The following is an 11,370-nucleotide window of genomic DNA, read 5'->3' as shown; positions in this document are numbered from 1 at the left end:
TGTGGTTGGAATTATATTGTAATCTCCATTATTTTCAATAAATATGTCTTTAGACATGTTTTCAACACATAAACTTCTTTTTGGAACAACTTACATTCAGAAGTACAGTCTGACATAAACATCTAAAAATTGAGGTAAGGCCTTAGAGGACTTGGTAACAGAGGGAGTTTATGTAACTTCTGTCTCTATGTAGTGTGTATATGTGGTTAATATACTGTATATACTTAATTACAAGATTTATTACAAATGATGCAAAGTTAGCAAAGAATCAAACACAAATGTATTTTGTGAAAAGTATACATTTTGACAGGACTGGACCTTCATTTTCTTTTCTTTCACAGATTATCTGTCTCATACATACTGTACTATCACAACACAGTGACAGTGTCAACAAAAATTTTTTTTAGACCAATGGGAAGACGAGGAAGCCACTGAAAACACCCGTGTGTATTTTACTGCCTTGCCACAAAATGACATTGACACAGTCTCCGGCGTTCATCTCCAGTATGACTGAGTTGCTGGTTGTGTCGCTGGCGTCCAGCCCTGTGAACTCCCAGGTGCTCACTTGGTAACTCCCATTCTTCACCAAGATGGCTCCCGACGTGTGGCTGCCGTAACCGAAGGTCATGAAGCTGAAGTGATAAATCCCGTTCACCGGAGCCGTGAAGACCCCTGAGGAAGAGGAGCTGGAGTTAGTATCGATTGATTCCTGCTGTCCGAGTAGACTCTATAAAACCCAGATCGTCTAGTCAATATTATATTGATTTGCAACTGATTATGGAGAGTCAGCGATCTAAATGATGGGTCATACCTGTCTTTTTGTTGTAGGCGTTGCCAAAATTTGTGAAGACTCGGTCAAATTTAAGGATATTGCTAGTACCAGGAGAGTACGGTCCGGTGAACGAATCAGCAGACTCAATGATGGTTGCTGAGAAGGCAACGTTTTTCTGTACTAGAGAAGGTAAAGAAAACACAATGGTTAGTTTTAAGTTCTTAAGTCTTGCAAAAGTGTAAAAATTTTGACTTCAAAATTTAGCATTGAGAATTGGAGGAAAATTCAGTTTTTGTTAAAAAAAATACTAAACTAAACATTGATTTCAAATTGGAAAGATTATACAGGAACTATGATGTGTTCAATAAACCTAACGAAATATTGAATCATATTTACACACCTGCAACCTGATTCAGGAGATGGTTCACTGTGAGATTTTGCATCTTTAGTTCTTGGTTCAAACTTTCAATGTTGGAGCCAAGTACAGATTTTTCATGGTTTAGTTTTGTATTGAAGACTGGAGAACAATTAGAGAAAGGTTTAAGTGTTTGGGTTTAAGGTCGATTTAGAAAATGTGCAATGCTACTTCATGGAAAAAGCAGTGTAGGTTTTTTATTTATTTTAAGTTACCTTCGTTATTTTTCTGAACCGCTTCCAATTTATCTTCGAAATGAATTTTAGTGACGTTTAGCCCATTTTCAACTTTGACCTCGATGTCCTGGGCCGTTGACTTTAGGTGAAAAAGTTCCTTCATGTAGGAGCTCAGAAGTTTGTTGGTGTTGTTGAAGGCAGCTTCAGTTTCCATCTCCAGATTTTCAAGTTTGGCTTTTTTTTTCCCCAAAAAAACATGTCAACAAGTTAAACCCTGTTCATGTTTACTTTGACTCCATTTACTGACACTGGGATGTTATCAGTTATTGTTTGTTGATACAAATTTAATAATACCAACTTATATCAACACCCACCTGCAGTTTGACCAATCAGATGGTTCATCGTGGCGTTTTGTGTTTCCAGCTCATGAATGACTTTGTTGAACCTGCTTGTGATTCTGTGGTCCAGTTCAGTTTTCTGGTTGTGTAGTTTGGTGCTAATAGCTTGAATTACAGGTTAAGTAAGTTAAAGCCTTTGAACTATGAATATTTTCATTAATCTCAAATAATATTAAGTTTGAAATTACCTTCAGTGTTTTTCTCAATCACATCTAGTTTTTCTTCAAGGTCCACCTTGGTGACATTCAGCTGACCTTCCAGTTGTACCTCAAGGTCGTGGGCCTTAGAGTTGAGGTGGGACAGTTCATCCTTGTACGTGTTCAGCAGCGTGTTCATGTTCTCAAAAGCAACTTCAGTTTTTGTCTCCAGACTTTCAAGCTTGGCCTTTTTTTCTGTTAGCTTCTTCTCGGTTATATCCAGTCTCTGCTCGATTTCACTGAAGTTTCCCCCGACTCTTTCTTGGTGGTTCTCCAGTTTGTTGACATCCCTCCTTAGACTCTGAATGGCAGAACTTTGACTTTCGGTAGCTCTGGTCAACTCTGCAAGGCTGTTGTTTAGAGTCCTTTCCAATCTCATAAGCATGGCGTTGTTGATTTCCACCGACATTTTCAGCTGTGAAACAGTTTTTCTGAGGCTCTCCTGTCCTTCATAGATGTATTTAATATTCTCATAATTGGAGCACACTGTCGGAGTCTGTGTCGTTACTTTTGGCACCGGGTCGCAAGTCCGAATATATGGGAGTTGAGAATTTGCAAGTCTGAACAAAACAGCAAGAAAAAACACCTTGATGGCCATTTTCAATGTCCAGACAGCGTCGCCGCTGCTTGCTGTGTGGTTCCTGCCAAAGAAATAGACACAACTTTCAACAGGCTCCTCCTTTTAAGTGTAAAAGTTCCCCTGAAGGAAAGTCCCACGTTATCTTTTTATCTGTAAAACACACGAGGAAATGTCTTGATTTTTTTTTTCCCTTACTAATTAGAAAATGTTTTGTGCGTCTTTCAACATTCTTCATAGCTGCCACTCTGGCTCCACCTGCTTTGGCTTGTAAGATGGAGAATTTCTATGATTGAATGAGGATAAATGAGAAGTACTGCTAAAACTGATACAACACATGCATATGATAATGAGTTTAGGTACAGAAAGACTCATATAGCAACAGACATGAATCTGTTCATTCTAACTGGCCTGCTCTGAAGATGCAAAAGAATACAAAATAAAAAATGTAACAACATTTTTTAACCAGAAAATTTTAATCATTTTTTATTGTAAAATCTAATCAACTATTTAATCATTATTATAAAACTTAAGTTTAAAAATTAATTAATTGAAATGTATTTTTTATTTTTTTGCTTTCCATGCTTATCTTTCTGATTGGCTAGTTGTCAAATTCATCAAGCTGCTCAAGCTAGCATAGCGTGTCCCACTAAAATCAGAAGGTATTTGTGTTAAGTAAATATAATCATTATTGAATAGAGAATAAAAGTGAGGAAAAACACTCCAAAAGTTTATGTGTTTTACATATTTAGTATCATTGTCTGTGAGTTTACAAAGGGGGTTCTTTAAGGACAATGTCTGGGTTAGGCATAAATGCAGTTACTAAAATCCCTGGAAGTCAATACAAAGTTCTCAGTTTGTTTCGCTTTATCTCCATGTCTTACAAATTAAAAAAAAAAAAAAAAAAAAACAAGATACAGGAAATTGGACCTACAGTGATGTCTTTGTCAGGTTTTCTTTTACGATAGTTTGCCAGTCATGACGGTAACCATTAAAGGTCATTGCTGTGATATTTTTGAATGATGCTTTTTTAAGCTCTTGACGGCAGACTGGCTGTCTGGTGTATAGACTGCAACTATTGTTTTAAAATGTCATCAGAAAGATCTTATTTCTGACTTACATCCTGGTTTTAGGTAAACTTGAAGAATTGGTGTGAAACAAAAGCCTATTGTTGAGGAAGATGGTCACAAATATTGATTCATCTCTTTTGACGCCTAAAAGATTCGCTGCTATGGCTGCAACATCTGTACACTCAGTTGAACAACATCGTAGATCTAGAGGAAGAGAGCCCACTGCGGTTACCGCTCTCATCCGCTGATATCATTGCTGAAGGATGAGGCCAGATAGATAATAATGTTAAGTGTGAAGTGAGAAAATCTACTGCTGCCAACAAAATGACATCAAAATGCAACTAAATTTCACATATTTTCTTAAGAGTGGGACAACTTAAGAAGGAAGCCCTTTTTTTTTAGCAATGTTAATCAAAACTATTTTAACAAAATTAAAAAAAAGAAAAATGCAGTGTCTGGTTAAAAGAAAAATAATTAGTTTAAACCGTAGTTGTGTTATAGTAGATATGATAATCTCTAGACCTAGTATGAATTCCTGTTTTTATCTCATCGCAGGGTTTACTGTGTCTTAAAACGTTTTACTACAGCGTCTCAATTGAGCAAAGTGGGAGTGGCACGACACCCCCCTCTTGTGGTCATAGATTGGTATTACAAGAAGGAGAAAATCATTTTCATTTTTCGACGTGAGTGGAGCTCAAAAACAAAGCATTTGCAACGTTATAACAACCTGTCGCTATAAACAAATCAGGTAATTGTATATTAAATCATATCAGTTATAATTGAGACCAATTATAACTGTATCTTTTTTGAAGGACAATAATTGATGTTATTTGTTGTATTTGTTGTTTTATTCATTTTGGATAATTAAAATGTCTTCAGTTTTAAATGTTCATTAGAATTTAAAGTTTATTGGTCTTTGAGAATGTGTTTTTGCATTACCCTTAAATCGCTTGAAAATGGTCTCAAAACAACAATAATATTGTTTCCCCCAATAACTTTTGGGGAAATTTATCATCCAACAGATTTTATTGTGGCAGGCCTAATTACAACCCACATTACATACATTATAAAAACTCAACTGATGAAAGCAGACTTTACAGAATTTATTTCAGCAAAACGCTCAAATGTCTGTACCTATAAATCATAGTGTTTTGACACATTTGTCATAAGACAACACAGAATAAACTTTGATGCACTGTTAAAAATACATTTATTTAATAACCTATTCATTACAATACACAGGGACCACAACGTCTATAGTCAGTTTGAAAACTTTACAAGTTTCAGCAGTAGTGCATTATTTTCATTATTGGATGCACATAATAGTCAAATTTATCTTATGAAATGGAAGCTGCGGTCAATAAAACTGACAAATTTGTGTAGTTTGAGATGATTTACTTAGATTTTAGGATGATCACTTGAACACTTCAATACTTGAACATTGAGTTTCTCCTTTCAAAAATTCTGTTTCAGGTACCAGAAATCAAAAGTCCAACACATTGTAAAAAATGATTTGTTCCTGAAATATTATGTCTGAAATCTCTATGCTGACAAAATTTTACATACGTAAATGTTGTGGCAAACGCAGCACACATGCTCGTATTTCATTGTTGGGCCCTGGCATTTGTCCCATGTTCTCCCATTTCTGTGTGGTGTTGTCATAGCGATGGACCATATTAGTGTCACTGAAGTCCTCCTGGCTGTAGCCACCCAACACATAAAACTTTCCCTCCAAAACTGCACTCCCAGCCCCGACGTGTGGCACTTGCAGAGATGTAAACGCGGTCCAGGAGTTGGTGGCTGGACTGTACATTTCACAGGCGAGCTGGTCAATAACAGTCATATTATCATTTGTGGTGATTCCTCCTGCTACATACAGGTGTTCTCCCAGGTGCTCCATGCTGTGATGAGCTCGAGGGTTGCTCATGCTTGTCAGGAAGGTGCTTCCTGTCTCCGGGTGATACAGGAACATAGATGCAACACACAACTGGTCAGTGTTTTGTCCTCCTGAGATAAAGATCTGCCCTTTGAAAACCTTTGCTACGTGCCCACCCAACGGTAGATCCAAGGGGCAGGCAAATCTGAAAGGGAAGAGACTGATGTAAGCAAGGGCCTAGCCACATTCATGAAATTTAAACTGCTAAAGATGTTTTTAGCAACAAATCCATATGTGTTGATGTAGTCAAAGACATAAAGATAAAAGAATGCTGTGGAACTATGCACATGGCAGTAAACATTTTTCTTTCTAGATTACCTCCAGGAGTTTGTAGTGGGGCAGTAGCATTCAACAGTATCCATATGATCACTTTCACAGTATCCACCAACAGCGTATAATCGTCCATCCAGTACAACCACTGAAAAAGAGGATCTCTTCTCTTGCATCTCACACAGGGACTCCCAGCTGTTTTGAAGTGGGTCGTACCTACAAGTGGAGTGCAGAGATAAATATAGATGTTAAAATTGTAATACATAACATATCTGTCTCCTGTCTTTGTCATATTGCCTTCCCTCACCTATAAACAGAGTTAAAGATGTCATCATTGCCGTAATATTTTTTGCCTCCAAGAATGTACAGTTGTCCATTGAGCACAGCAACTTCATGACTGAACCTTGGTGAAGCTGGCATTTCTCCCAATCTTCTCCACTCAATGGCCTTGTTTGTCCCTGTTAGACTTCTTACAGAATTTCCAAACCAAATATCTCTGCTGACGCTGCGGCTGCACAGGTCTTCAGAGATCTGGTCGCCCCCAATCAATACAAGACTCTCTTTGGGCAGATAGATACGGCATTGGCTCTTTTGCGGAGTCTGGTTGCAGCAGAAGTCTTCAGATATGTTTTTATATACCTCTGTCAAGATGTGATTGCACCAAATGTTCTGTGATTGGACCTCTTTGAATTCCTTAAATGTCATCAGGGAAAACTGTACCTTTCTCATTAACTCATCAGCAAGTCTAATCCTTCGACTGGGCTTTGCTTGAATCCATGATAGCACAGCATTAAACACAACAAGCTCAGATGAAACACAGAGTGAGTTACTATTCAGGTACTTCAGGAGCTGTTTGGCTGGCAGGTCCTTGAACTTGGAGGTGCAGGCCACCTCTTGGAACTGCCGAAGGACAAAATCATCTGCAGCTTCAAGAAGGTGTGCCATTTCATAGGCTTCAGCAAAAGATACCACGTCAAGGCAAGTGTGGGCATTTATTTCTTGCTGAAGGAAGCGAAAGCACAAGGACAGGGCAGGTTGATACTGGAGCTGAAGAGAAAGTCCAGCGATCTCAAAGACACCCGTCCAGTTGAGGGGAAGAGCCCCATTGTAGGAGCTGCCAATAAGAACTTCTAGATCTGAGGCCAAGAGGAATGGAAGACTCACATGAGACTGAAGGGACTCTTTCATACCCAACGTAAACATCCCACGGAAGTAGTCGCTACTGACAGCCAGGATAACTCTGTGAACTGAAGAGAAGAAGGTGATGAGCATTAAATATGAATGTTAACTCTGTTGGTACTGTTCAGGCTTACGCTAGTTTCTAAAGGTAGACTCAGTTGGTTAATGGATGTAAAATTGTGGAAACAACTGTATATGCCAACAACTCAAGTTTATTGATCTTAGAAATTATAGTTGTCAATTTATCCATTGTGCAACTGTAGACCTTAGTGCAATTTAGCTTACTTTTGTAGGGTAAAGAAATGTTTTAGTCTAACTGCACAAATAGATAAAATAATAGTCCTCAGATGCTGGTGATATCTAGCCTCATAGGTTGGATATTCCTCTAGTTCACCATAGCTGAATTATCTAAAAGAAGCAATGGCAGGTTGAGGGGGGTACAATATAACCCTTTTGAAAGAAGGATATTGAGCACAGTCACATCTATATCTGTAGAACAGTGGTCTATGAAGACTGATCGAGTACTTACCAAGAACTGATCCACCAATTGCTTCCAACCAGACATCACAACCAACTCTGTGCATCCACAACTGTTTGATAGACTCTAGATTGATGCTCATTTGTTCTGCAGCAGAGAGTTTTACCCTTTTATTGTCTTTGCAAAGTAATGTGGGTTTCTCTCTGTACAGGTGACACAGGGCCAAAACTCGAGGGGAGCCCATTGCTCGAGCAGCAACTTGTATCTGATCAACATTTTGCACATTCAAACATGATATGAGTCCAGTGTACGCAAACTCCACAACGGCCTCTAATCCGACACAATCCACTTCTGGACCAAGAGACACTGTCCACCCATGGCCTCCAGAACTAGCATGAGCAGGTTTACCTTCAGTCACTCTGATGTTTTCTGCTTTTCTCTCATTCAGTTTTATCCAGATGAGTGAGCTGACAGCAGCCAGGACTGTGGAGTGGACACATATGCTCCCGCCATCCTCTGTGTTCAGTGTAAGGTCAGTCAGAATAAAAGCATCCTTGAACTCTTTCAAGGCAAGGAAAACGGTTGTAGGGTAATCATCTTTATAGTACATCTTTACAAAACCTTCCTCTTCCTTCTCATCCTCATCAAGTGGATCTTCAGATACCTCACCATTTGCATCATCTTCTTGGAGATTTCCAACATCATTTTCAGTCTCTTCTCGAGTTTTCCAAGATTCTGTCATTTTGCTACATGTCAATGTCTCACTTCCATCTTTGCTGCTTTCCAGAGTTTTTTCTCGATTAATATCCCTGTGAGTTCTCTGTGATTTGTTTTTAGAATATTTTAGTTCATCTTGATCCTGCTTCTCAGTATTCTGATAATCTTCACTGAAAACTGATTGCAATGAATCTAAAACTGTGCCATCATGTTCACATTTCACATCTTTTTGTTTGCCGTTTTCTTCATTTTGCTGAAAACGCTGAAGCTGAGTTCCGTTTATCTGCTTTCTGAGGTCACAGGTGTCATTTTGTTCTCGCTTTAGATGCGTGATCTCCTCACTTTCATCACCATGCTCTCCGTCCATCATCCTCTCCTTCTCCTCTGGCTTCTTTAACCTCTCTTCTCTCAAGTCATCAATTATGTGACTCTCATCTTCTTTCCTTACCTGTTTCTCTTCGTCTTCATCAACCTCCTCACACTGCATAACCTCCCACTCTGTTTCATCTTTTTTATCTGTATCATCTTTTGTATTTGCTTCAGCAATCTCCTCATCTTCCTTTCTTTTCGAGTGATCATTTTTATCTTCCTTCTCTTTTTCAGGTTCCCCTACTTCCCTGCTCTCTTCTTCTTCATTTACCTTTATACAGCTGCTGGCATCCTTACCGTCCTCCTCCGCCTCATCCTCCTTTTCCTCAACTCTCACTTCAGTCATAGCCTGGTGGCATATCCTCCCCCTCCACTGTTTTCTCCTGCTCTCTTCCACCTCTCTGTTCCATTCCATTGACTCTTTCTGGAGGCACTGATTAGCTTTGTTCTGTCTCCCTGTACTCTCTTCTAATAACTTTAATTAGCTGATGCTTTTTAGGCCTCTGGATGCTCAAGGACTGTGGATCTCTTACTGTTTGAAGTTTTTGAGGAAAAGTTCTGACACAGGTGCAGGTCATGGATGTCCAAGTTATAGCCCACAGGATGTTGCTTTGCTTCTCATCCCCTAAGCAGCAGTGTTATATGTTTGCTCCAATCCCACCCCTCTCTCTCCAGCTGCATGGAAACATTCAAGGAGCACAAGTTCCCACAGTTCCTCTTATAACCAAGGTGCCACATATATACAGTGTAACATAAGTAGGTAAAATTCTCAGCTGGTTGTCTGTTGTCACGTTCAGGCTGAACAGTTTTGAAAGCGGTTCATGCACAAGTTCTTTTGGACATATGTTTTATAGCTACTCTTCAAGTATTTTATCATTGCGTTCCCAAATGGATTCCACATTCCAACCTGTGACTGTCCTTACCAAGTGCCAGACCTTCAGTTCACCCTATGTAGCTCAATTCAAAGTAAGACACAATGGGCTGATTCGTCCACTCTAGTCTTGGCAAGCATCTTTACTCTTGCGCCATGAAAATACCCAGAGGGTCAACAGAGGCGTCAAGTTTCTCCTTCATGTCCAAGCACTGTGGAATTTGGGTCACAGATCTCGAGGCACAACTGAATGAAGGAGGCCAAAAGGGCAACGAAAAACACACACAGCACCTGCTGGCTCATTCACTTTGACGTTGACTGTGAGTCTAAACAGGTGGGCGACACTGTAAACTAGACTTGTTTGATGGCATCAGAACTTGAAAGTACTGTTTCCTGTCTTTGAAGTGGACAAAAATACAGAACGGATTCCTCCTGGTCATTATTTGTGGAGTGAAAATAGTCTCAAAATATCTGTGTGTGTGTGTAAAAAGATTTGTGCGTGCGTAAAAAAAAATTGTGCGTGTGTAATACTGAATTTGTAAACTTTAAAAATAAAATAAACTTTCTCCTAGGCCTATAAATGTTGAAAAAGTACACACAAATCAGCTGGTACACACACACACAAAACTGCATTTACACACAGATCCGGTTACAAGTGCACACATATTTTTGAGACTCATTTCACGCTTCGAGGAAACTCCCAGATTTGTGTGTAGATGGTGCGTTTACATGCTAGTAAAAGCTGGGTCATCTGAGTTTTGCTGTGAGTCTAGTGACTTTATCCTCTGACGTTTCTCACTGTGCTTGTGCCGAAGTGGCAAATACATTAGTTCAGTGGAAAACAGTATATCTCAGCACTTCCTTATAATATCCTAAAATTGTTTAGAGACATACTGTCCATTTTTGAGCAGTACAGGAGACTAAGTGGTCTGAATAACGACCACTGGGTGGCGGAATGGCAAACCCAGAAGCAAGACGGAGTGTTGTTGCCCTCTTTGGTGTCAAAAGTTGAAATACTTGATACTTGGTAGAGTGAAGTTTTGCTGCTCACTCTGTTGCTGTGTCACATTTAAAGTCGTGATCTAGATGGACATTACAGACAGGTCGTCCTTCACACTGGTTGATGTGGATTCAGGTTGTTCCTTTCTTCTCGCCCCTCTCCTCCACTTTGTCTCGGCGTTGCTGCAGTGAAATCCTCCCCCGTCTCTCTCCTCCGGCTTCCTGTCAGTCCAACTGGTTCTGGCGTTGGATCTTTGGGTTGTCCAGATCGTCCCTCAGGAAATGTCCATGTTGTCCACAGATGAAACAAGTGTCAACAGTTCAGAGTCGTCTTCTCTCACAGCTCCGAAGCACGTTTAGCTTTTCTTCCTCCACGCTGATACTGGACAGCAGACCAGCCGAGGTTGTTAAAACTCAGTCTCACACAGTTTTCAGCCCAAATGCCCAACAGGAGACTGGCAGTTGTCCCCTGGGGGTAATGGAGGTCTTCTTTGTCTTCTTGATTCTCCAGATATTCTCGATCATTTTCATTGACTGGTTTTGTAGGAGGGACATCATCTGGTCCATGGGAGGACAGGTTTGAGGACTTGAGGTCAGAGGTCAGATGCACCTCGCGAGGCTCAGACAGAGGGAAAGAGAAAAAGCAAATAGAAATCGATTAGGGTTTGTTTTGTCATTTTCCTTGTTGATTTCTATACATATACATGTATATTTATGAATCTTATCTTAACCTTTTATGTGATCATATAGTTTTAATAATTTATTATTCATCCAGTATTATGGCTCCTGTTTGTGGAAAAGTTTGTCAGAAAAACCTGAGGGCTAATTGTTGGTACAACTCTTAGAGCTGATTTGGAGAAGGCCTGGAAGGTGAAGACCACAGAACCATACAATACCATGTCAACTTTATTTATGAAGCACTTTATACACCAATAAATTGATTAAA

At 39.6% G+C, this 11,370-nt stretch overlaps 3 protein-coding genes across 3 annotated transcripts; all 3 read right to left on the bottom strand.

The window, feature by feature from the left end:
* Positions 1-210: 210 nt before the first annotated feature.
* LOC106943054 (complement C1q-like protein 4) lies at positions 211-1,577 on the bottom strand. The gene is made up of 3 exons (XM_015026398.1): positions 1,403-1,577; positions 812-952; positions 211-672 (listed from the first exon to the last, which is right to left on the bottom strand). The coding sequence occupies exons 1-3, from the start codon at positions 1,575-1,577 to the stop codon at positions 404-406; spliced, it is 585 nt and encodes a 194-aa protein (XP_014881884.1). The 3' UTR covers positions 211-403.
* A 134-nt stretch (positions 1,578-1,711) lies between these two features.
* On the bottom strand, positions 1,712-3,036 carry LOC106943055 (SWI5-dependent HO expression protein 3-like). Its single transcript, XM_015026399.1, has 2 exons — positions 1,950-3,036; positions 1,712-1,866 (listed from the first exon to the last, which is right to left on the bottom strand). The coding sequence occupies exons 1-2, from the start codon at positions 2,554-2,556 to the stop codon at positions 1,727-1,729; spliced, it is 747 nt and encodes a 248-aa protein (XP_014881885.1). The 5' UTR covers positions 2,557-3,036; the 3' UTR covers positions 1,712-1,726.
* Positions 3,037-4,537: 1,501 nt separating this feature from the next.
* On the bottom strand, positions 4,538-9,942 carry LOC106943052 (kelch-like protein 33). The gene is made up of 4 exons (XM_015026396.1): positions 7,520-9,942; positions 6,119-7,058; positions 5,860-6,027; positions 4,538-5,686 (listed from the first exon to the last, which is right to left on the bottom strand). The coding sequence occupies exons 1-4, from the start codon at positions 8,967-8,969 to the stop codon at positions 5,164-5,166; spliced, it is 3,081 nt and encodes a 1,026-aa protein (XP_014881882.1). The 5' UTR covers positions 8,970-9,942; the 3' UTR covers positions 4,538-5,163.
* Between the last annotated feature and the right edge of the window lie 1,428 nt (positions 9,943-11,370).

The sequence above is a fragment of the Poecilia latipinna genome, unplaced genomic scaffold (genome assembly GCF_001443285.1).
Source record: "Poecilia latipinna isolate Pla-1442-1.1 unplaced genomic scaffold, P_latipinna-1.0 Scaffold4830, whole genome shotgun sequence".
In the NCBI taxonomy this organism is placed as follows: domain Eukaryota; kingdom Metazoa; phylum Chordata; class Actinopteri; order Cyprinodontiformes; family Poeciliidae; genus Poecilia; species Poecilia latipinna.
This window is presented reverse-complemented; position numbering and strand designations above follow the sequence as displayed.

Excerpts from the sequence above, each read along its gene's own strand:
- LOC106943054 (XM_015026398.1), bottom strand. The coding sequence starts at position 1,577 with ATGGAAACTGAAGCTGCCTTCAACAACACCAACAAACTTCTGAGCTCC. Across the intron at positions 953-1,402 it reads GGTTCAGAAAAATAACGAAG|TACAGAAAAACGTTGCCTTC; the intron begins GTAACTTAAAAT and ends TACCTTCTCTAG. Across the intron at positions 673-811 it reads CGCCTACAACAAAAAGACAG|GGGTCTTCACGGCTCCGGTG; the intron begins GTATGACCCATC and ends CCTCTTCCTCAG.
- LOC106943055 (XM_015026399.1), bottom strand. The coding sequence starts at position 2,556 with ATGGCCATCAAGGTGTTTTTTCTTGCTGTTTTGTTCAGACTTGCAAAT. Across the intron at positions 1,867-1,949 it reads GATTGAGAAAAACACTGAAG|CTATTAGCACCAAACTACAC; the intron begins GTAATTTCAAAC and ends CTGTAATTCAAG.
- LOC106943052 (XM_015026396.1), bottom strand. The coding sequence starts at position 8,969 with ATGGAATGGAACAGAGAGGTGGAAGAGAGCAGGAGAAAACAGTGGAGG. Across the intron at positions 6,028-6,118 it reads ATCTTTAACTCTGTTTATAG|GTACGACCCACTTCAAAACA; the intron begins GTGAGGGAAGGC and ends CTCCACTTGTAG. Across the intron at positions 5,687-5,859 it reads CCCACTACAAACTCCTGGAG|ATTTGCCTGCCCCTTGGATC; the intron begins GTAATCTAGAAA and ends CTTCCCTTTCAG.